A 24,769-nucleotide genomic window follows, 5' to 3' on the forward strand; every position below is an offset into this window, starting at 1 on the left:
TGTTGTTTTTATTGCATCCACTGTCCTCATTTGCAAGTCGCTTTGGATAAAAGCATCTGCTAAATGACTAAATGGAATGTAATTTAAATGTTTGTGTGTCCAATAACTCCAAACTGTGTTTGTCTGAGTAACACTAATTAACCTCTGAAACTGATTAGTTATTTACTGCTGGCTCAACACCCCACACTCTGGACACCATAAAACTCACTTTAAAGAGCACCACAAAGCTTAGAAGCAGATCTGTGTGCTTTATTGGTGCTTGACAAATAACTGTACATTTGTGTTAACAATGATGGGACCAAAAAAATAAAAAATAATTGCAAAATATGAATATTAAATTAAGAAATATTAAAAAGTCAAAAATGGAATAACCGATCTACTCTGTGCCAGATATTTTTGTGCAACTTAAGAAATAAATGGTAATGATAGATAGATAGATAGATAGATAGATAGATAGATAGATAGATAGATAGATAGATAGATAGATAGATAGATAGATAGATCTTGATGAATCTTAAAAAGTCAATTTCTTGGTAAAGTGATAGTCACATTGTTATCACAATATCATAAGCAACCTGAAAACAGAGTATATAAAGTTCAGCTTTATAAACATGATCAGTCGATTTAAAAGACACTAGAACCTCAATCACAGATTGTGTGTGAGAGAAAGACATAAACAACTGTGTTCGATTCGATTACATAAAGTTATACTTCCTTGTACATTATCATACATAACTTCAGAACCAGTGTATGTTTAACGTGTATTTACCATTATACATAAACGTTTCAACTGAATTGTCAAATTCAGTCTACTTTTATGCAAAGATTGGTTGTTAATGAACAGTAAGCTTGCTCTTAAACCATGTTTGGAGTGGATTAATCTGTCTTAACCAGATGCAACGAGACACAATAACAGCCTGTGATGTAGATTTGATGTTTAATATACAACTGATAGGATTTGGACCAATGATATTCCACTGTGGGTGGGGCTACTGTGCAGAAATAGAAATTGTAGAAATAGAACATCTCATCTGTTGCATATGAGCCCGCCCACTTTTTCAATGGTGTTAGTTGCAGAATTATTTTTCGCATTCATTTTTTCTATAGGGATTTTTTTAATGTCTTCTTTAAAGCCGGTATAAGCAATGAACCAAACCAACAAGCTACAAGGTGAATCACAACATCACAAACTTTGAAGATGTTAAAGATGCTGACAGTCAGTGGTTGAAATGGGTATTGCAGTCCAAATTCAAAATACTGGAGAGAGTAGTTTCTCCCGCCCCCTCCTCTCCGAACTATATTTAATATATTTAACTTTTAATATGCCTGGTCAGAGATTTTAGATGGATGCAAAGGCTTTTTAGGTCGGGTAGATTCTGTTATCTCTGACAAAGTTTGTTTGCTGGCTTCCATGGCCATTACATTCTGACAAAGAAGCACAGTTGGCTGTAGCATTGTTTTTCAGAGAAACACGTGAATTTAGCATGTTTATTAAAAAAAAAAAAAAGCATTACAATCGATTAATAACCTCAGCGCTCACAACAGGTCTGTCTTAAGAGTTTTTATCAATTTCCCTATGGAAAAAATGAATGAGTTTTTACTTCACGAACCCAACTGTTGCGTGTTATTGCGTCGCACCTGGTTTGGCGCCTCCTCACAAAGATTAAATCGTGATATCTGCCCTGATACACAAATACGACACCGTCACAGAAAATCAGGAAACACGTACTATTTTGCAACTGTCCAGACTCGATATTGTAAAAACACGTAGAAATAAAACGCCTGGCCTTCAAGGCATCGATTGGCGTACGTAAATCTGAATTCCGTAGCGCCAGTGAGTGGGAGGAGCTCTACAAAACGGACCAATCAGATTGCAGAGACGCGTAGCGATTTCACCTGCAGGGGCCCGTGTGCACGTGCACGATGCCGCGAGCGTGCATATGCATGAAGTTGAAGATCTCATAGGGCATGGCGTGGAAACCGGGACGGGGCTTGACGTTGTCATAGTAGTGGTGTGTTATGAAAATTCCGGAGGGGTTCATGGGAAACGCCCAGAAGCCGTAGAGATGCACTTCTTCGCATAACTCCATGGCTGCGGTGACCAGCATCAGGCCGCTGCTGAGGCGTTTGGCGCGGACGCCCTGCACGGCCCAGAAGCGCTGCACGTTCAGCAGGTACTGCGGGTGGAAGAAGAACACGCCACGGGCCGACTCGAAGTCGTCCAGCATGTACTTCACACGGAACGACACGTCGGTATTCCGCGTGTTATAGAACGCCGGCAAAACCACCGAGGAGTTCACGTAATTCCGCAGAACGTCGTAAAACGGCTTTCTCCATTTCTCCAACTTTTGAAACCTGGTCCAAATAGAGAGAAAAAAATTTGTGTTACAGGAACAAAAACTGTATGCATGCAAAATTTTCTCATTAGCATTCATTGCCATTTTTGCATAAAAATGCTAATTCTGTAATAATAATATGAATAAAAAAATTTATTTAAATAATAAATTATTATTAATATATGAATATAACATTTAATATAATTATTATATTAATAATAAATTAATCTTTTTTATTTTGTTTAAATAAATGAAGCTTCTAAGAATATCATTTAATAGTTTTTATTATTATTATTATTATTATTTATTTTAACACATTTTCACAGCAAACTCTCAAGATACTTATGTATTAATTCAATCATGAAGTATTAATATTCATCATGGTTGTATTTGCTGTGTTACCTGTTAGTTATGAGCACTGTTTTGCTACCTGATTTCGTTTTAAAAAAAAAAAAATAAAATACTACAGTACGATTATTATATAAGAATAACAAGGATCATCAGGATATAATGAGAATTTGTAAAATAAATTAAAAGGGTAAATATTGTCAATAAATAAATAAATAAGAATGAAGAGTCTTTTCTATATATATATATATATATATATATATATATATATATATATATATATATAGAAAACCTGGACATGTTTTTGTGATATTCACCCAGACACTGGTATTTACAACAAGAGCAAATCCTATATTAAGTATTTGTAACATTTGTGTGTATGTGTGTGTGTGTGTGTGTGTGTGTGTGTGTGTGTACCTCTCAGTTATAATGCTGGGATTTACTGTAACAAGGTTAGTCTTTGATCCCACATCTTCACTGTATATATCTGAGATGGGAGGAATATTACATCTGAAAGAGAGATTTGACATGTCGTTTAGCAGATGCCTCTTTATATTCCCATGATGTCTAAACAAACCAACACAAACAACAGTATTTTACCGGAAGACAAAGTCGGCTGCGTCGATCTCTCGTCCACACTTGCTGTTTTTGATGATGCCGCCGTTCCCGATGACGGCACATTTCTTAAACTGGGATTTGGAATAGGGCATGTCCTGCAGTCAGAGCACAGAAATCATTCAGGAGCGACCCAAATGGGATTACAGGGATGATTGCTTGGAGATGGTTGCTTGGCAACTGTTGCAGGCATAGGGTTTCTAGGGTGTGATCACTGCAGAGGTTGCTAGGTAACGGCTGTCTTGATACTTAAGGATAAGGATGCTTGATTGGTAATGTTCGTCAGGGTGTGTCTGTGTCCGGTGAGAGTTTCAGCTGTGTGTGTGTGTGTGTGTGTGTGTGTAGAGAGAGACAGATCTCAGCATATATGCAGATGTCAATTCACCCATTTTGATTTACATTCTATTGCACTGCAGTCAAACCACTCGTGTGGAATTTACTTAGGATTCTTACTGGATTTGGAATAAATTCTAACTGAATCATTTAATAAGAATATATTGTGAATCATATGAGCTCGCTAATGTTACTCTTTGATCAAGGTTATTATGTAGTTTTTAATTATAGCTTGGTAACACTTTGCTTAAAGCCTTTGTATATTATAAACCTTTTGGCCTGGAGAATATAATACAATAGAATAGAATAGAATAGTTTGGCCTTAACCTAGAGAATAGAATGGAATAGAATAGAGGATATTTTTTATTGGAATAATTCTGAAATCTACTTCTATTATATTGGAATAATTCATTTATACAACAAAAGGATATGTAATATAATACAATTTAACATATAATATAAATAATATAATTTGGCAACAAAACTAAAAAAAAAAATAATATAATATAATATGTATTATACATTTATAATAATCATAATATTATTACAATTCTTCAGAAATCTGTTATATTGGATTAACGTATTTCTAGTAAAAAAGGAAATATAATACAATTTAATATAAAATATAAATCATATAATTGGGTGTCAAATTAATTAAATAATATTTCTACAGGTCTAGAATATTATGAATTCTGTCTAGATAAAATATTGTTGTCATTTTTAATTAGAATTCATACAGAAATCTACATCTACATTGAAATAATGTATTTCTACACAAGTTAATATATAATATAAATAATATAATTTGTCAACAAGCCTAAATATTATTAATTTCAATATAATATAATTAATTTAATGTAATTTAATATAATATAATTCAATTCAATATAATATAATATAATATAATATAATATAATTCACTTTAATATGGCATCAAACTTAAAGAATCAAATACGAATCTTATGTAAATAAAATGGATGAACTAACATTTCTAGAGGTCTAGAATATTTTTAATTCAGAAAAGAAATTCTATTACATTGGAATAATGTATTGTTACTAAAAAAAGGAAATATTTTAAAGGCGATGATGTTTAATCTTAAAGATTTTCATTTTGATCTCCTAAACTGATCTCATTTTATCCTCTCAAAATGATGTGATCCTATAACAAGGAATCTATTTAGAACATTCCAATTCGAATCGGTTCTAAATGATGATGAGATTCCAATAGTTTGGTCAGCTCATGCAGTCAAAGCCAGCGCTTTAAGTGTGATTTCACACTCACATCAGGGAACATTTTAAAGATCTCCGGGCTGATGTGCAAGATTCCACTCGTATCCACCTCATAACGCAGTTTGGTGCCCGAGGGAGTGTTTCTCTTCGTGGTAAACAGGAAGGAGGGGGCATTGCAGCAACGGGACAGAGACATTCTATTGGACAGCGGAGAGATGACATCATCGCATTGATATCACAAAAGAATCCTATTGGAGATGACATCACTCCTTTGTTTCTACGAAGAAATCCCATTAAGATTGTGCTGAAGTTGGGAGATAAGGGAGAACAGTCGTAATGTACTTACTTGAAGTTATCTGTCTCCTCCTTGTTTTGCTCCCACTTACACACCTGCAGGTTCCTCCATCGCTCAAACAGCTCTGAAGTCTTCACCCTAAAACACACGCACACATATAAAGTCAATTAAATCAGAGAAAGACAGCAGAAAGCAAGTAGCTTTCCTTATTAAACGAGGATGGAGTGGCAAGGAGAGAGTGCTCTTTCTCAGATATTGTATTTCTTTAAATAGATGCTCTTTTCACAGGGTTTGTCCGTCGAGACGAGACATTCATCAGGAAATGTGACTCCCGCTGGAACGCTCGCTCTGTACGGACACGGACGGATATCTGAGAGAGAAACTTACATGGTCAGTACTTTCACATCTGTGATTTCTTGCCGTAGCTCCTTGCAGGAAGTGGAGTTGAACTCTAAAGAGCCTTCGGAGCGTTCCAGATACCTGCCAGAACACAGAGTCAGACACGTGTCCTCTGAACACACTGCAGGAACAACCTGAGATCAGCTGAAGATCCTGAACGCTCTCGTCTCTGCAGTCTGGTCAAACAATCCTGAAGAAACGCCGGTGGATTTCTGTCACAACTTGGAACCAAACCTAACTGAATCAAACTTTACTTCTTGTCTCCACCTATCGTAATATCGGGAAAATATATTTTCTTTATTTATATTGCATGTATATTCTATATTAGAGTCCCCTCATTGTCAGTGTTTATGATATTTCTGGTACTTCTGCTGTAATGACAAAGCTGCTTAATAAAAACTTTTGTTGCTGTTGTTGTTTTGGCGATTTAAAATATTTTAAGATTTATCCAATATAAAATGTAACAATTATATTTTTATAATACTGAATGTAAATAATTAAATTTTGTAGCTCCAGACATAATTCTCAGTTTCAATAACTGAATGTTTTTTAGGGTCAAATGATTTTTGTAGTAATTTTAGTTAATTCTGATGACAGATTTTATTATATTTTATGTTTTTATTTATTTATTGTAATTGCATTTAATTATATTTATATGTATAAAATATTTTGGCGCTTAAATGATATAATCTGTAAAAATATATATACATTTTTCTATTAAAACTGATACATTTTTTTAGTTTTGTGTTTGAGATGGGTTTTTAAATATTTTATATTATAACATATAATATTATATTTTAAGAATTGTTTAAATACTAACAAATTGCTATTGCAACCTAAAAAAAACATTTTTTGATCTTAACATAACTAAAAAACAAACAAAAACATAGGCCTAGTTGTTGTTTTTAAAAAAGTATCTATTTGATTTTTAACATTTATGAATTTGTAACATCCATGACTTTTGCAGGTCTAAAAATCACACTTTTAATTCTCGCTCATATATTCAGGTTTTCCAAGATTGTGCATGGGGTTCTTGCATAAAATTTGGTTCCAAATTATAATAGGAATTCCACTTGAGGATTGTTGACAAGCCGCTCTGAAGACTCACTCCTTCTGTTACGCAAGACACAATCAGCTTAAAATTGTCTTTTCTGATGCTCTGAGGAGAAATATAAAATAAATAACAGTTTCACCACAGAGAAGAGAGGCAGCAGGTTTGGAATGGATGGAATGTGAATCCTCACCTTGGTTGTGAAACAGAAATACAGAAAATAGGCATTAAAAACATGGATTAAATGAATGAACTGTAAACTATGAGCAAGCAGACTGCATCCGGAAGAGTTTTTCTCATTACGTCTCTGTTTGCCATTTTCAGTCTAGCCTCAGGCACGGCATTTGTGAAAAGACTCACTGATTCATGTTTCCAGTTTAATGGGCTTTAAATGGACTTTAAAGGGATAGTTCACCCAAAAATGAAAATGATGTCATTAATGACTCACCCTCATGTCATTCCAAACCCGTAAGACCTCCGTTTATCTTCAGAACACAGTTTAAGATATTTTAGATTTAGTCTGAGAGCTCTCAGTCCTTCCATTGAAGCTGTGTGTACGGTATACTGTCCATTAGGGCTGGGACAACACGTCGAGGTCATCGATGACGTCGACGCAAAAAATATGTCGACGCAAAATATGCGGATGTATTCGTCGACCTGTTTTTATTTCTCTAAAAAACGTTTGCAAAACGTTTACCTTATGTGCGCTGAATATACGCGATGGCCGGATCAACAGTCTGTCCAACGTTATATAACCAATCCAGGGGTTTTTCTGCATTGATCTTTTTTTTTTTTGGCGGCTGTCAAAGCCTTATTTGATTGGTGAGTGATGTAGAATGACAGGGTGCGTACGAGAGAGAGAGCCCCGGCTGCGTGCGCACTCACAGTCTTCAAACAACACGAGTACTTCTTTGCTCTCTCTCTCTCTCCCTTGTGCATATTAATCAAAATCATTCAACACGATAGAAAAAGGGCGAAACACCAAAATTTCACGCGCGCTCGCGCACTCACAGTCTTCAAACTACACGAGCGCTGTCTTGCTCTCTCTCTCTCTCCCTCGTGCATATTAACCAAAATCATTAGACACGATAGAAAAGGGGCGGAACGCCAACGTTTCACGTGGAGCATTCTGAGATTTTTTTTCTTCTCCATGACAGGCTGCTGGCTCCCACTGTTAATTTTTTTGAAAAGCACTCTCTGTATTAGCTTAAAGCCCTCAAGTTTACATTGGTTACTGTATTCTTTCAATTGCTCTAAACAAGTATTTTGGGTGACCTTTTTTATTGAATGCTAGACATCAAGTTGTTGTTATTTTAATCTGAAAGAAGAACTTTTTTTTCAGTAAGCTAGGCCCTATGTGTTCAGTAAGCTTGTTTGAGTAAGCTATGTGTTTTCAAGGCTTCAAGGTTTTATTGAATGCTATCTCTATACAAGTGCAAAGTAATGCATTCTTAGTCAGTCTTTTATTCTGTAATTTTAAGAGCAATAAACATATATTGCAATGTTAAGGAATTCATGTTTTTTTCATTCAGATATGTAAATCAACATGTATAAATTGTTAGTAGTCAATTAATGGGGAGATTATCGAAATCGAATCGGTCCGGAAAAATTAATCATTAGATTAATCGATGCATCGAAAAAAAATCACTAGATTAATCGTTTAAAAAATAATCGTTTATCCCAGCCCTACTGTCCGTGTCCAGAAAGGTAAGAAAAACATCATCAAAGTAGTCCATGTTACATCAGAGGGTCAGAATTTGTTGAAGCATCGAAAATAAATTTTTATCCAAAAATAGCAAAAATTACGACTTTATTCAGCATTGTCTTCTCTTCCGTGTCTGTTGTGTGAGAGAGTTCAAAACAAAGCAGTTTGTGATATTGGGTTCGCGAACGAATCATTCGATGTAACCGAATCTTCTTGAACCAGTTCACCAAATCGAACTGAATCGTTTTAAACGGTTCGCGTCTCCAATATGCATTAATCCACAAATGACTTAAGCTGTTGAATTTTTTTAATGTAGCTTACACTCCCTCTGAGTTCAAACAAACCAATATCCCAGAGTAATTCATTTACTCAAACAGTACACTGACTGAACTGCTGTGAAGAGAGAACTGAAGATGAACACCGAGCCGAACCAGATAATGACTTGTTCACGAGTCGAGAACTGGTTGCATCAGTTTTCGGAAAACCAGTAGTGTAATTAAGTCGTAGTTTTTGCTATTTTTGGACCAAAATGTATTTTCGATGCTTCAAAAATTCTAACTGACCCTCTGATGTCACATGGACTACTTTTTATGATGTTTTTATTACCTTTCTGAACATGGACAGTAGACCGAACACACAGTTTCAATTGAGGGACTGAGAGCTCTCGGACTAAATCTAAAATATCTTAAACTGTGTTCCAAAGATAAAAGGAGGCCTTACTGGTTTGGAACGACATGAGGGTGAGTTATTAATGACATTTTTTTTTCTCTGTGAACTAACCCTTTAATGGTGGATGGCTTGCTACTGTAAATGAAATCAGAGCCAAAATGGCTACTAACTGCCTCCACAGAGCAAAAGACCTGCCATCTATCCATCTACTATAATGGATTATTTTATGTAAAAGGATACAAACATTACACATTTTTTAAATGTTCTTCTTTGTTATATAATAACATGATTTAAATTATGATTTTGTACAGTAACAAAATCTTTCTTAACTGTTTACTGTCTTAAGATAATGTCTTAGCTGTTGTATCTTGGCATTAGCCAAGAACAAAAAAGAAATAACTCACATTCAATACGAAAATGTATTATTATTATTATTATTATTTAAAAATATTTTAATTGTTTAAATGTATTAGTATTTTAATATATTACTATTTCAATAATACCATTGGACTGTAAAATAAAAAAAAATTATGATGTAATAATTAAAAAATATGAAATATTTAAAATCATAATATCCTCATTCTTAACAATATAACATTTGTTAGTTTTCTTGTTATTCATGATTTTTTTTGTTATTTAAATGTATTATTATTTAAATGCTTATATTATTATTTTATAATATAAATATACATTTTATGATTTTTATTATTATTAAGAATATTTTATTTTATTATGTTATTATTTATTATTATTTTACTAGCTAATATTTATTATTATTGATCATCAATATTTTTATTCAAAACATTATTATTATTATTGTATTATTATTATTATTATTATAATTAAATCTTATTATGATGTTATTAATTAATGCTATTTCATACTATTGATACTATTGCAATAATACTGCATGTACCGTAAAATAAAGGGAAAAGTATTTAATTATAATAATAATAACAACAATAATAATATAATAACAAATTAATTATAATAATATTGTTATAATAAAGTATTATTGTTGTTAAAATGTATTTGCATTATTATTTATATTTTATTGTTCTTATTATTTAGTAATATTAATAATAATCAAAATATTTGTATTTGTAGTATTAAAATTATTACAATAATTTATAAAAAAAACATAAATAAAAGAGTATTTAATAATAATAATAATGATAATAAATAAGATGCTGTTTCGTGGTTTAGGAGCAAAGCTATTCATGTCACCAAACTTATGAAAGATAAATGTAAGCTAATTAATTAAAATAATGGTTTGTAATGAAGAGCAATGACAAAAAAAAAAAAAAAAAAAAAAGTAAAGGAGCATGAAAAACTAGGCAGAAGAAACAAAGTGAAACACATTTAGCGATTCCATACATCTCTGACTGAAGTGACGTCATGACGTGACTGTGCTGTAGCCTGAAGAGGTGCACACTGGGTAATCATGAACGCTCTTTATGTGTGATCAGTCAAACACCCCCAATGACACATTACAATCTTCTGTGATCATTTAGATGAAAAGAAAACCGAAAAGACAAAAACTAAAAATCTTTCAGGTCAAAGAGAGGCAGTGCAGTGTGCAAGCGGGAAAACAGTCACATGACACACACACATATTACAGAAACTGTTTGCGTGCACACACACACACTCAAGTGTGCTCACCATGACACACACAGGTGAGGTGTGGAGGGGTTTCAGAAATGCATGATGAGACACATGACATCCAGAGAAACACAAGGGAGGCCTCCCAACCTCAGGAAGCGGGGAAGGGGGTGATGGGGTCAAAGGTCGAGGGCGGATGGAAGGTTGCAGACAACATGCACAAACGGAGCGGCGGTGCACCGAGCACTGAGCACTCGGACCCTCTCAGACCAGATGGAAAAGACGAAGAGACATCCTCAAGGGGGGACGTAAGGTTGGCAAGGAGGTGAACTGGAGATGCCATCAGTGTGGCCTACCTTTTCTTTTCTTTTTTTTTCTTCTTAATATCAGCTAGGCAGGGCGTGATAACTACGGAGATCTGAGCTTCAGAATGCTGAAAATTCTGACGGACACATCTGTCAAGATGCATACAAGTGGATTAGGTTTAGAGCTCAATGACCCTTCAGTTCCTGTCCCAGTACTGACAACCACAAAAGAGCACAAGAGCAGGGCTCCCCAATGTAAAAATCCCATTCGTTTCCTCCATAGAAAAAAACGAACGCATTTAAATAGCAATGATATAGATAATATATTATTATTTAATAGCATATTAATATATCATATATGAATGTTTAATTATTTAATAAATAAAAAGTTTAGTAAATATAACGTCTTGTGTGCATATCGTCATTACATATTATATAAACAATATTATTATTTAGCAGGAATAATTTAATAAATAATGCAATAAACTTTGAAATTCAGATGTATAGTCGTTTCTATCTTAAATCAATAGTTTATCAATTGGTTTACATTTTACTATAATCAAATTCAACTCTTGCTTCATGAGATAAACTCATTCTCATTTGTGACACTTACCCTAATCATACTATTTTGGCATACATATATTGTAAAATTTAATTGCAGATTACATCAATAATATTATATTATTATTTGCTTATTATTATTTAATGTTTAATCATTTTTTTACATTGGTATAATTTTTACATATTGAACATTTTCCACCTAAAATCAATTATTAGTAGTTAATTCCCATTTTAGTACAGTGGATTTGTTCAGTAAAGGACAGCGATGTGCATTTAAACAATGCCATTAAGATGTAAATTACATCAATATTTAATCATAATGTAGTAAATATAATGTTTATGTATTTTAATGTTGCAATAAACTTGCAACATTAACTTGCAATAAAAATATACTGTACTTAATTATACTTATATCCTTATAATGTACCAAAATATGATTTATTTGTAATGTGCGATGCTTTATGGACAAAGTAGTCCATTTCCAATTAGGTTCAGCGGCTGTGCTCAGAAAAGCATACTAATCTTATTATGCATATTACATACCATATACAATAAAGCAAACAGCAAAATGTCATCAAAAAGCTTAATAACCACAATATTTTCCTACACGACTGAATGCCGCTTTCTAAATTGAACATGCAGAAATAGCTAATTTAGTGGCAAAATGTAGAAACGAAAATATATCCGCCAGTGGGGTTAGAAAATTAAACTGAACTCAAGGGGAGAACTATATTATCATATATATTTCAATATCATTTGTTATTGTTTTAAGCATAAACTCACTTAATTGTGACAGATTTTTCAGAAAGCAAGGCTTCATATCTTAACTCATCGTACATCTCAAGTAAATTTATCTTGATTTAAGAAATTTGTATTGGAAAACAAAACAAAAATATTATATAGCATATACTGTATTGTACAGTATGCAGTAAGCTAGTATTCCATTTTTGAACAAAACCACACATTTATAGCTTTTTTTCTCGTAACATGTTTCAAAACTTTTTGTTTCAACTCGGGTGTTTTGGAGAAAACGAATGGGAAAAGTACGTCCTGAAGCGATCATTGCTGTGCTTAATTTGTCCTTTAGTGAAACTCTAATCAGTCCTGGTCCTCTGATTGGCTCTGATAAATGTTCTGCTCGTCTGATTGGCTGATGGGATTGGATGTGTCTCCAGTCCAGACATGCAAGGGCCTGATCATTGTCTATGTGGCATTCTCTCTCACTGTCTCTCTAGAGTGTTGGTGGTGTAATTGAGAGGTTTCTGTGCTGGTTTGTACCTTTTCCTCCCATTTCTGGCCGGCTTCATCCCTCCATCATCGGGGTAACTAATGAGCCCGCTCCAGTTGCCCACCTCCTCTCCTTTGAGGCGGGAAAACTGTTGCCCACTAGTGAGAAAATGAGGCAGGTCGTTTAAGCTTTCATGTATTCATATGTTCAAGGCAGCAGAAAATGTCAAACACACACAGATTTGTAAGAGTTTCTCATTGGTTTGGCTTAATCAAAGAATGTAAAACTTGGTGTATGATGTCAGGAGTGCCACTGATAATCTTCAGTGAAAAAGCGACATGATGAAGAAGCAATCCAGAACAGCAAATACCATCACATGTACAGTGAAGTGGTGCCAAAGTTTTTACATACTTCAAAATATCTCTGTATCATTGCATCAGATGACAAAACCAAGTGGAAACTGCACATCAATGCTGCACAAGCTTTTCTCAAAACATGGTTCCTGAGCCATATTTGCTGTAAATTAGTCACGTGTGCTTGCCCTTTCTTTCCTTTAAAATGAAGGTCACTTGGTTTCTTATTTTGTTATCTAATGCAAAGACATTCATACATTTGGAAGTGTAACAAACCTTTGAAAAAGCGAGAGTTGATACACATAATGGACACTTTTCTCTGTATAAATGTCCAAATAAATTATAATTTTATCTGTAGAGGTTTTAGAGAGTGATGATTTAAGATGTTCTCTCCTGCTGACCAAGAATGCATTTATTCAATCAAAAATGCATTAAAACAGTGACATCTGTGAAATATTATTATGGAATGAGACACTTTCAAAATAAAAAAGGGGGATTGCAATAATCCTGATTATTTACAGGCATTCTGGGAGATAAGACATTGACGTCTTAAAACATATTGTAAAATCATAATAAAAAGTCAATATGTTACTAGGATAAAAAAAAATGTAAAAAAAAAACTGACTGATTTTACCAGTTAGTTTCAGAACTATATTGGAAAAAAGCATGCAAAATTGTTTCTTGGACTAAACTGTGGTCCTAAACCAGTTCTAGTCGCTGTAGTACACACACAGCCATTTTCTACATGTCTTTAAAAGCATCAATTTAATGTGGACATCAGCTCTTCGACTTCCTGACCAGGACAAGAAACACAAACTCAGCTGCTAATGGTAAAAGGAGAGAGAAGGTGCATATGAAGGACAGACGCGGTCACAGCTGAAGAAACAGCTAAATGTCAATCCTTTTACTGCATGGCACAGCTATTAGCCAATCAATATCTCCAAGACAAAGAGGAAACTTCAAGCCTGGCACAAGACTGCAGAAGCGGATGCTAAATCTAGCACCAGTGTAATCAGAGCTAGGAGGAAAATGTAATAAAATAACCTTGCTGTGTTTGATTCATATGCACAAACGTCTATATGCAGCACTCACCTCTTGTCCTGGCCAGTTCGGTGCGATTTTATTTTTAGATGTAACTCTGTGCCAACCTGACAGCTTTAAGACTTATTGCAATGACATTAGAAGGCCAATTCCAGCATGAAGTGTTTTTAATAATTCTAAGTTGTAATTTCACCTGGCAGGAGCGTTTAAGAGGACGTTTTCATCAGTTCTGTGGATGCATTATTAATGCACACATTAGTCAGTGTCTCACAGCGGCAGTCAGTCTGGCGTGTACCTGAGCTGCAATAAAAATGTGTTTGTCACTGCTTTAATCTGAGGCGTGAATATCAGAATATCTTCTGACTGTCACATGCTCACACATATGCAAATTAATATAAGACTGTTTTTGCTAAATATAAACTTTATCGCGTAGATATTGCTCTTCATAGCACATAAGACTTAACTGTGTTCTCAATCAGGTTTAATGTGTTTCTCATAAAATGTTCTCAGAGGATTAAAAACAGACATCTAATAAGTGAACATAAGTTCCATAAAATTGGATAATTAGATATATAAAACTACATTTTTTATAGTTTTACAGTTTATGTGAAGATTGTTTTAAAACCGCTTAAATTAAAAAATGTTATATATTATGTTTGTTAAAAATAATGGCTTTTAATTATACTGTAATGTTGAATGGCTATAATTAATGGGTAAAATTGAGGGCAAATGCATTTAATAGATTCCAGTAACAGTATTAGTAGCAGTTCTTCATTAATGCTATAAAAGATGCCATTAAACAATTTCAAATAAACTACCTTTATGTTGTTTCTACATTAATTTAGAATTTCAGCATGAAATTATGACAATATAAATATTTGATTAATCATGATAAATGACTGTTTCATGAATTATTTTTAGAATTGATTGTCAGACAGCCCTCTGCTAACCTTTTATAGATCTTGGTGTTGGTAATATTAGTTCATTTTACTGCTGAATATGCATTTCAATTTCATTTCTAGTTTTATAGGCCCCACCTTCTTGGCCCCCTTCAGATTTTCAGTTTGATAACCCAGCCCTCAAATGAAGCTATAGCCCTATGTTGTAAATTAAGTACATTTTTGATCTGTAAAGAATGGTGGCAAGAATCACTGGATGTTGTGGTTCCCTGCTGAAGAAGTTCTAATGGTTTCCAGAAAAAATAGCATTGAAAACAGAACTAACCACTAACCTCTAACCATTAAACCATTGGCCATCCCATTAGGATTAATGGTTTTAATATGCCATCAATAGGCAATTACCAGTAGAAACCCACAGGGACCATCCTAGTTTCCATTAAAACCTATACAATTACCATTATAGACATTATAACCATTACAAATTCTATGAGGGTTGCTATTGTTTTTTGTTTTTTCTTCAGTAGGGTTATGATATAGCTTAAATATAGTTTAGAAGTTAAAAGTTAGCGGGATTTGGGAGTGTTTTTGTTATTTGCCAAGGTTTGAGATTTTGTTAAAATCCTTAACCAGAAATGTAACTCTTCTGGCCATTTAGCAATAGTAAATAGCATTTGTCTTGGCAAACAAAATATATATATATATGGCATAACCCACATAACATGGTCTTGGGAGATAAATGTTTCATAATGAGACTTTTGCTGGGTTTTGAGTTAAATTGATTGGATTTGAGTTCATTTCCATAATGGTTTCTTAGTTTTCATTCGCTGTTTTGAAACATTAAGCTGACATACATGAGATGTAGGGTTTTTTGACAGAAGAAAATCTGAGAAGCAGAAGACTCAAACGTCTCCGTTTGGTTTCCATTCACTCTCATTGCTGGGTTTGAAGCTGCAGTTAAAGCAGTTAAAGCATTCACCCACCCCTACACTTCAGCAGAATAGATACAGGGGACAGAACAGCATTCATGCAATCCACAGCCGTCAGGCTCTGATGTCATGAATCCTGAGTGTGTGTGAGACGCAAGAGTGGGGTTCAGGGGGGAGTGTGAGAATGCTCTATGCTCTAATTCAGCATATGGGCATCTGCTGGGACGCAGGAACCATAATGCACTGGGGGCGCTCCTTACGAGAGACGCCATTTTACATAGACAAACACACACACGCACACTCAAACACCCTCGCATTGCTGAGCCATCTCACTCTGCTTACCTCCGTTCCCAAAAAAAAACCTAAAATGATTCACCTTCCGGGACTTATTCTCGGTAGGTATGATGTCATTTTGATGCAAGTGGCTCCAAAAAAGGCATGGAATCTGGGTCTTACGAAACACCACCATGATTTAAATGCATAATTAATTTCTAGTGCTTGAATCTAGGCTATGTGCTCATGCAAAAAAACAGAGGCTACATCACAGTCTTCCAGTTTATCATCAAAGCCTAAAGACGCAGTTGCTTATGATAAGGTTCTGCACTACATGGCTTTTTGCTGTCACACAGGTTTATACAAGATGTATGAGCTGTTTAAAGGGCTGAAGATAAAAATAAAAATAAAAATCAAGACGAGAAAAATAAACATAGAGGAAGAAGAAAAACAGACTTAAGCATCTCGCTGCATAGACAGTCATTCAGGGGACTGTGTATGGCATGATTGAATGAAGTTTAAAAGAGATTTTGGAGCAATATGGGTGCAGTAATTACTGACGGCTAATTTCCTTTATTATTCACATACCTTCATAGAACATGGATTGTTTTTTTCATTATGCATCATTTAATAACATAATCACCTTACCTTTTAATGTAGTTCTTGCCATAGAGGATTTGCTGCAATAAGGTGACCACTCCAAAAGCACATATGAAAATAAAACACAGGGATCTGTTTCCCAACAGATCTCTATTAGATGTCGGATCTGAGTAGCCCATCCTTCAGAAGAGAAACCCACGGTCGCGTTTGTCCTACAGAAGACACGTTGAGTCACACCCGCGCGTGTTTACCGTCTCCACCGATGCGCGCTCAGTCTCCATAGCAGTTGCTTTTCGTCTCAGTATCGCGTTTGAGCAAGCTGTCAGATATAGCGAAGGTATAACTGCCCTTTGAGCCTATCTGTAGACGTGTAGTAAATCTCGCATAACCTGCATCACGCGACGCTCCTGCGGAATGTGCGTCTCAGATGCGTCGACGCGCTCCACTCCCTCTCATCAGCACCAATGATGCAGCGAGACACTGCAGACTCTGCTTGTCATCAAACCATAGAAAATGTGATGATTGCAATTACACGATGACGAATTTTAATAAAATGCAATCAAAAAACTTCACCCTTTTCAACATTCATTGTAAAGTAGGCTCACCATTCTTCAACTTCCAAACCCATAATTTTACAATGTTTTTTTCCAAATAAAAAGGCACATATAATACTTTTTCCCAATAATAATACAGTACAGAAAACCCTAGAAAGTTTCTGCTGTGCATTTTTATTATTAAACTGTAGTATTATTTTCTGTTAAAATGATTTGCATGTTATAATATTGTCTTGTCTTAGTAAACGATGTAAACATATTATGTTTTCAACCCTGTTATGCTCTAACTCAAATCAAATTTAAGAGAATGACATCATATTAATGCTATAACAAGACTTGAAATGCATGGAGAGGAAAAAATGCTTCGCCATTCAGTAATATCAGATGCTTGTGGTATCTAATGAAATTCATTTCTATTTTTATTTATTTATTTATTTATTTTGTCTCAGGGATGATTTGAGTCCAGACGTTTTTGGCAGCTGTGTAATTTATGTTTATGGTTGCCTTTGGTGGCTGTGAGCCCTTGCAAAGCCCTTTAAATCCAAATCAATTAACCTTGCTGGTTTTTATCCCACAATAAACCCACACACAGAGAGAGAAAGAGAGAGAGAGAGAGAGAGAGAGAGAGAGAGAGAGAGAGAGAGAGAGAGAGAGAGAGAGACTGTTATCAAATATTACAGGGCTTTCCATTGATTTCTGTTTTTATACAGGCTAAGGCTAATTAGCCTACTACACCAAATCCTCCTTCTAAACCTAACCTATAAAAAATCCAATGTTCAGTTGTTTAGGATAACCTAGCCCATGTAAAAACACATTTCCTTAAGAAGAAATGTATATAATGTTTTCACTGTGTAAATATAGGGTATATACGTCTTATTATCACAGAATTACAGATATTATTTCTGTAATTAATTTAAAAATTATGTGACCACAAAATTTATTTTTTAGGTTGAACATAAACTCCACGAGTAGGTTGAACATAAGTTTTAAAATAACTGGTGTATTTTCATTTGTTGCCGTTGTGAATGAAGTCCGCAGTGTAACAGTAGGGGGACGTATTTAGTTGTTGCACCGAAAGCGCACTGGTGGTTTTTTAATGGTACACTAACGTCTCTTCCGGTCTCTTTCGAATCAGCTCTGAGGAAAGATGGTGAGTTTCGCAGCACCTTGCTTCAAAATCCTCTAACATCTGATTCATGGCTTGTTGTAATCACCGTCCCATTAATAATTTCACAAGCATATATATCCAAGGCTCAATATCATCCATTATATTGGTGATTCCTCGATAGTGAGAGGTTATAAATGACTTTTATTTTTTTCGGTTAGCATGTCGCTTAGCCTTCCATACAGCTCGAGAAATAAACCGGTTAGCTTTTAACTACCTCCAGTGTTCATTTAGATTAATAATAAATACGTAGTTTTGGGTGGTAACGTTAATATGTCTGAGACCGTGTAAATGAAACCGTCAGATCAAGTGTTTCTGCAAAATTCTAGATTAAGCTTCCTTTCTAGACCGTATTTTTGTGCATTAAAATCTCCTCCAAGTTAGTTTTCCTTCCTAAACAGGTTTGTTTTGGAAGTCATCGTCATACGTTACATTTTATCCTAATTATTTCTAAACATACTTATTGACCATCATAGTATAAACTCATTTATCTACTTTCATCTAACCTAACTAGCTGCCTAGTTAGACAGCATATTGAGGGCCATCTCAGAATCTAGTGAGCTGTCAGCATAATGAGCTGTCATCATAAACATTACATGATGTTGTCCCAACCAAGCTTGCTGCACATGAAAGAATATCTAGGTGGGCAGCTTGATATGTTTTGAGATTGCTGTCATGAAAAGGAACATTTAAGATCTAAGCAGTTATGTGAATGAATTTCTTGTGTTTTTCAGACGAAGGGTACGTCATCTTTCGGTAAGCGTCATAATAAGACGCACACTCTGTGCCGCCGCTGTGGATCCAAGGCGTATCACCTGCAGAAGTCCACCTGCGGAAAGTGTGGCTACCCTGCCAAGCGCAAGAGAAAGTGTAAGTGTCTTGATTTGAATGTCAGCCATCAGTTCAATATTTGGTTATGCATTAATTTTAATTCAAAGAGCTTTATTGGCACCGCTACACGCGGAAACGTAGGTAATATGAAAGAATAAGTTCACCCAGAAATGGAAACTTTTTAAAAAAACTCAGGCAATTCAAGATGTAGAGGAGTTTTTTCATGGGAATACATTTGGAGGAATATAGCATTCCATCACTTGCTCACCAGTGGATCTTCTGGAGTGAATGGGTGCCGTCAGAATGAGAGTCCAAACAGCTGATAAAAACATCATTTAACGTCTTGTCAAGAAAAAAGCTGCATGTTTTTAAGAAACAAATTCATCATTAAGACTTCAAGTCCTCTATCAATAATATTGCTTTCTCCAGTGAAGATTCATCTCTTCTGATTCGGGAGAGAAATATGCCCAGATCAAGCTCTGCTTATTAGCGAAAACAGTTCAAAACATTTTTATTCAAAGCGTTATTGTGGGTTATGGACTTGACCAGTCAACCAATTTTTTTATTTTATTTTTTTTTTATACAAATTTTCATTTTGGGTGAACTATTCCTTAAGATAGAACGGCAAAAACGTATGTGTTCTGTCTGGCGTATCAAAGCTTACCAGTGATGTCCAAAAATAAATGTCTGAACAAATGACTGTCCAGTGATTACAGGTTTTAACTGAGGTAAGCCAGAGATGTTTATGGACTGCCGGAGGAATGCATTTTATTTTTGTTTATAAATATAATTGTTTTTGTTTGTAGACAACTGGAGCGTTAAGGCCAAGAGGCGCAGCACCACAGGAACTGGCCGCATGAGACACATGAAGGTTGTTTTCCGCAGGTTCAGGTGAGTAAAAGTGTATGCAGTGCTCAGATTTTCATGCTTTTAATTTGATCTTTTTTCATACTTTAATCTTTTGGTTTAATGTTTTCTTGAAGCATTTATGAACTTTTGTGTGTTTTGAATGGCATCTTTTTTTTCCCTCAATTATATATATATATATATATATATATCCATATGTGTGTGTGTGTGTGTGTGTGTATATATATATATATATATATATATATATATATATATATATAATGCATGCATATTATTTGATATTTATACAGTGAAATTTATACAGTTGACTGACAGTGATCGAAACTTTCATGTTGATCCTGATATTTGATGTTTGCTTTACCTGGGTGGCTTTTTAAATTTAGCATTTGTTCAATGGCTTACCAATGATGTCCAAAAATAAATGTCTGAACAAATGACTGTCCAGTGATAATGATTTTGTACTGAGGTAAGCCTGACCCATACATTTAGATGGGTGTCTTTTAGGATCCATTTTCTGTTCAGTTTTTGTACAAACCAGTTGGGTTCTTACACTGCTGGGACTTGATCAATAGATTTGAGACTCATGCAGTCATGGTCGGGGCTTGTGAATTATCTTTAGGGTCATCTCTGACATCCTGTGGTGTTATGATGACTGAACTGTTTTATGTGTGCGTTTCAGAAATGGATTCCGTGAGGGAACCGTGCCCAAACCCCGTCGGGCAGCAGTGGCTGCGTCCAGCTCCTCATAACCTCTTTCCAATAAAAAGTGGTGTTTGAAATCTGTCTGACTGCATCTTTTTTTGTCTCGCAAACACACTCCGAACCTCTCAAACAATTTGAAAACAAGTTACTGTTTAACATCGATGCAGACTGAATACTTGATTGAAAAGGGTTGTTTTATATAAAGAGTAACTACTAGTAAAACTAGTAGGTCTTTATCAGCTTCCCTGATTTTAGAGTTGAGACTTTAATCTCAAGATCAATTGTTCTGCTATGTTAACTCCTTATGCATACATAAACTATCTTATTTAGATTTTTTTTATAATTTTGTTGACTCTTAATAATTGCTTTAGATGTCCACAGCAATAAAATGAGACCCTGTAGTTTAAAACTTTATTCAATTCCGGCACAATCTAAATACTACTATATTTACAAATGCAAGAACGTGTATCGTGTCAAAAATGTGAAGTACTCAAAAACAGCCTCTTCTGAAGACTAACTCCATGCTGAGAATCATGTGCAAACATAATTTCAATGGTGAGAAACTCGACGTGTAAAACAAACTCCGTGTCAAAGTAAAAGAAATAGTGGGGTGATTGTATAAACACCAATTTTGTAAACTGAACAAACTTGTTTGGAGTTGCTGCAGAAGTAAGCAGTGATCGTGAAGATTTTTTTAAAATCGTGTGTGTGATTTGACATGTGATGTGTTGCAGTTAAAACAGCAAGTGAACATTAAGTCCATTAAACCCAGACAGAAATCTAGACTCAGCTCAATTGAACCTCTAGAATGAGAATGGCTAAATTAAGTCTTGTTCTGGATCTCTCTCTCTATGGAGTTCGGGCTCAGACCCAGTACTGTTTGGTGGTGATGGGGGGTACGTGGTGTCTGTGCTTTGGGATGTGGTTCTGAGTGACATAACTTGGGTCGTAGTAATCCCATTCCAGAACAGACGCCCAGGCAGAGCCCGGGAAACCGTCACTGTCCACTGAAAGGATGCGCAGAGATACACCTAAAAGTACAGGAGAATTCAAAGAATGGACAGACTCCAAATATACACTACCAGTAAGAAGTTTCTAATTTATAGTGTATATGTAGTTAAAGCATTTGAAGTCTACTCAATTCAATGAATGAGATCATGGAACTAACCTGCACTGGCTCCGAAGTCACTGTCCAGTCCTGAACCCCCAGCCGAGGGGCTTGGTGACGCCACATAACAGGAGTTCTCCGGCTGGATGATGCTGGCGGACTCGCATTCCACATGGAGCTTATCCAGAGGAGCGCTCTCCAGCTCCATGGTGCTGCTCCTACGCATGGAAGTCATCCGCATTGAGAACTGTAACCAGAGCAGTTAAAACGGTTAAATTACTCAAGGCTAAGTTTGACGTCATATTTCACTTGGAGCCAAAACTGAACAGAAAGCAATTGTTTTCATCATCAGAAACTAGACTACAACTAATAAACCGGGCTGTTTTACAAAAGCTTTAAAAGATACCAGTTCTGGATAGTAACTGATCACACACAATCTGGATTATGTAATCAGATTCCAAAGGGTGTGTAATTAGATTACAGCATATTACATTTCAAAATACTTGCAATCAGACTAAAGTTTATTTTTTTATTGATTACATATTATTCACAAAAGTATTTTTCTTTGGAAGGCTTTTATCTTTCAAACACATTAAAAGGCTTCATGAACCCCAGTTTAAGAAACCTGGAAATAAATGTTTCATGTTGTTAATAAATAACAAATTAAATATATTTTTATTCTCTTGGCATTTGTATATCAGTATGGTGCAATATTATCCTATTTACATCAGTGTGATAAACGAGTTGGATCACAAGCAATGTAAAAGTTACCAAAAAGTAGTCTTGATTATATTACCTAAAATGTGCACTGTAATGAATAACGTTACTGACTACAATTATTGTCATGTAATTTGGAATCAGTAATGGACTGGTGAGGAATATACTCAGCACTGACCATTGCCACCAATGTTTTACTCCATACACAATGCATGTAGTCATTTTCCATAAATCTATGTTATTTTGGATCTGGTACTACGGTAATATCATGCTTTTTGGACATCACAGTGCTATGTAAAATTCCATTATATAAAAAGGGGCAAAGTACCAGAATTTAAAATAACCATTTCAAAGAACCATGGTATTAAAACTACATTTTCCCTCAATATATAATAAAACAAATTTACGGCACTTTTGAATATGGTGCTAAAGAAAAATTTTTTTTTTTTTTTTACAGCACCTTACTAAATGAAAATGGTGGATTTTTAAATTACAATTTTACAGAACCATGGTATAGGTATTTTCCTAATATATATCAATCAAAACATTATTGGATATGGTATTAATACCATGCTTTTTAGACATTACATATAAATACCATATGAAAATGTCAATCATAGTTATGCATTTAAATTCCACAGATCCATGGTATTAAGATAAAATGTTCCCATAATATATCAATCAAAACAAATGACACTTTTACCATGTTTTTTTCTGTATAAAATGCTATGTAAGCACAATATGAAAATGGCATATTAGTCAGTTTTTAAATAAGCCTGTCATTGGAATTATATACAAGACCATTAGGTCCTGACATCTCCCATTAATATTCAAATTAGTAGAATGTTATTAAATATTTAATTGCTTTAGTGTTTTTGACCCTACCCCATTGGGAGTCAGATGCTGTGCTGGTGAGTTCGGGGGCACCGTGTTGACCCGCTCTGTGTCCGAATCACTGGACTGCAGCAGAACCGGGGCGCTCGTCCTCCAGATCGGCACGCGCGCACGCAATGACTCGGGCCCGGCGTAAGTGGACCCATCCGGGCGTACAAACCTGGCGCGCTGCCCGGTGGCCCTTCTCTCCGCTGAGGAGGTCAGGGACGAGCTGATGGGAGGCGCCAGCATCGGCTCCGAGACCGAGACGTAGTTGGTCTTTCTGTTTGGAGCGAGCAGAGGCTCATCAGAAAAACGGGTGACTCTCTGGCGGGTGGAAAACGAAGAGTGCATGAGAGAGATTTCCGACCCGAAGCGGTCTCTCTTCCTCTGGGTCATCCGGAACAGTTTGTATCCCACGAACAGGCAGTTGAGCAGCAGGAGCAGAAGCACGCAGGGAATGAGCACCAGGATCAGCAGGGCCAAACTGGACACCGGGAGGCCCTCAGGTAAGTTTGATGAGGGCACAGCCGATCCCAGCTGCGACATTTCATCACAAATAAGGACAAAACAATATGATTTTGATGTTTGCTTAATTGCACCTCTGATTATTTATGTTTTTTATGTAAAATAATATCAATAAAATGACTAAAACTGACAGCCGACAGTTGAACCGCAGGTGCGCCCCATTGACATCAATCAATTCCGCCGGAGTGCGTCAAGAGCTTCGGCTTTTCACCGACAACTTTGCAATCTTACCTCAGAGATGAGAATTTTTTTAATGTAGGCCTATTAAAATCGTCTATTTGTTCGTAAGCCCTCAAAATAGCACAGTAATGAAGTTAAATATGTATTCAGCACTTTTTATTTTGGAGAGTTTTAGCTGAGGTGAAATCAAGCGCTTGTGTGATCTGACTGGAAACGAAACACAATCATCAGGAAAGTTCAGAGAACAGGAAATAAGAAATTGGTGACTATATAAAATAAAATGTTATGTTACCAATTTATATTAATATTTATTGACTAAACGTCACTCGCATTCTTGTAAACCGGTTTATTGTGAACACGTCAAAGTTAATTTCTAATGCATCAAAATATAAACTTTTGCTCCACAAATTATTCTGAATAAAAAAGAACACTATTCCTAAAATTCATACATAATTGCCTTGATGTAGGTTCATTC

General features: G+C 35.3%; 3 protein-coding genes and 2 non-coding genes across 10 annotated transcripts; 3 read left to right on the top strand and 2 right to left on the bottom strand.

Annotated features, from left to right (window-relative positions):
• Window positions 1–228: 228 nt before the first annotated feature.
• On the bottom strand, window positions 229–17,259 carry LOC113038915 (alpha-2,8-sialyltransferase 8E-like). 4 transcript variants are annotated; one of them, XM_026196717.1, is made up of 9 exons: window positions 16,818–17,259; window positions 12,728–12,835; window positions 10,940–11,038; window positions 5,545–5,637; window positions 5,209–5,295; window positions 4,915–5,059; window positions 3,285–3,397; window positions 3,102–3,194; window positions 229–2,355 (listed from the first exon to the last, which is right to left on the bottom strand). In XM_026196717.1, exons 1-9 carry the CDS (start codon window positions 16,946–16,948, stop codon window positions 1,893–1,895), a joined length of 1,332 nt encoding a protein of 443 aa, XP_026052502.1. In that variant the 5' UTR covers window positions 16,949–17,259; the 3' UTR covers window positions 229–1,892. The 4 variants fall into 4 exon arrangements, with proteins under 4 accessions (XP_026052502.1, XP_026052503.1, XP_026052506.1 ...); XM_026196718.1 differs by lacking the exon at window positions 10,940–11,038 and having other exon boundaries at window positions 16,818–17,258; XM_026196721.1 differs by lacking the exons at window positions 10,940–11,038; window positions 12,728–12,835 and having other exon boundaries at window positions 16,818–17,258.
• A 1,139-nt stretch (window positions 17,260–18,398) lies between these two features.
• LOC113038937 (60S ribosomal protein L37) lies at window positions 18,399–20,969 on the top strand. Its single transcript, XM_026196754.1, has 4 exons — window positions 18,399–18,473; window positions 19,223–19,358; window positions 20,126–20,210; window positions 20,866–20,969. Exons 1-4 carry the CDS (start codon window positions 18,471–18,473, stop codon window positions 20,933–20,935), a joined length of 294 nt encoding a protein of 97 aa, XP_026052539.1. The 5' UTR covers window positions 18,399–18,470; the 3' UTR covers window positions 20,936–20,969.
• On the top strand, window positions 19,977–20,054 carry LOC113039263 (small nucleolar RNA SNORD72). The gene has a single exon (XR_003274936.1). It is a non-coding gene; the product is annotated as a small nucleolar RNA SNORD72 (small nucleolar RNA).
• LOC113039266 (small nucleolar RNA SNORD72) lies at window positions 20,582–20,659 on the top strand. Its single transcript, XR_003274939.1, has one exon. It is a non-coding gene; the product is annotated as a small nucleolar RNA SNORD72 (small nucleolar RNA).
• A 237-nt stretch (window positions 20,970–21,206) lies between the features above and the next one.
• Window positions 21,207–24,480, bottom strand: LOC113038928 (uncharacterized). 3 transcript variants are annotated; one of them, XM_026196746.1, is made up of 4 exons: window positions 24,246–24,480; window positions 23,599–24,126; window positions 22,057–22,243; window positions 21,207–21,919 (listed from the first exon to the last, which is right to left on the bottom strand). In XM_026196746.1, exons 2-4 carry the CDS (start codon window positions 23,983–23,985, stop codon window positions 21,753–21,755), a joined length of 741 nt encoding a protein of 246 aa, XP_026052531.1. In that variant the 5' UTR covers window positions 23,986–24,126; window positions 24,246–24,480; the 3' UTR covers window positions 21,207–21,752. The 3 variants fall into 3 exon arrangements, with proteins under 3 accessions (XP_026052531.1, XP_026052530.1, XP_026052529.1); XM_026196745.1 differs by lacking the exon at window positions 24,246–24,480 and having other exon boundaries at window positions 23,599–23,869; window positions 23,957–24,239; XM_026196744.1 differs by lacking the exon at window positions 24,246–24,480 and having other exon boundaries at window positions 23,599–24,239.
• Between the last annotated feature and the right edge of the window lie 289 nt (window positions 24,481–24,769).

The sequence above is a fragment of the Carassius auratus genome, chromosome 21 (assembly GCF_003368295.1).
Source record: "Carassius auratus strain Wakin chromosome 21, ASM336829v1, whole genome shotgun sequence".
Lineage (NCBI taxonomy): Eukaryota > Metazoa > Chordata > Actinopteri > Cypriniformes > Cyprinidae > Carassius > Carassius auratus.

Excerpts from the sequence above, each read along its gene's own strand:
- LOC113038937 (XM_026196754.1), top strand. Across the intron at positions 19,359-20,125 it reads TGCCAAGCGCAAGAGAAAGT|ACAACTGGAGCGTTAAGGCC; the intron begins GTAAGTGTCTTG and ends TTTTGTTTGTAG. Across the intron at positions 20,211-20,865 it reads GTTGTTTTCCGCAGGTTCAG|AAATGGATTCCGTGAGGGAA; the intron begins GTGAGTAAAAGT and ends TGTGCGTTTCAG.
- LOC113038915 (XM_026196717.1), bottom strand. The coding sequence starts at position 16,948 with ATGGGCTACTCAGATCCGACATCTAATAGAGATCTGTTGGGAAACAGA. Across the intron at positions 12,836-16,817 it reads GGCAAGAACTACATTAAAAG|TGGGCAACAGTTTTCCCGCC; the intron begins GTAAGGTGATTA and ends TTTTCTCACTAG. Across the intron at positions 5,296-5,544 it reads GATGTGAAAGTACTGACCAT|GGTGAAGACTTCAGAGCTGT; the intron begins GTAAGTTTCTCT and ends CGTGTGTTTTAG.
- LOC113038928 (XM_026196744.1), bottom strand. The coding sequence starts at position 24,135 with ATGTCGCAGCTGGGATCGGCTGTGCCCTCATCAAACTTACCTGAGGGC. Across the intron at positions 22,244-23,598 it reads AGCATCTGACTCCCAATGGG|TTCTCAATGCGGATGACTTC; the intron begins GTAGGGTCAAAA and ends CTCTGGTTACAG. Across the intron at positions 21,920-22,056 it reads TGACTTCGGAGCCAGTGCAG|GTGTATCTCTGCGCATCCTT; the intron begins GTTAGTTCCATG and ends CTGTACTTTTAG.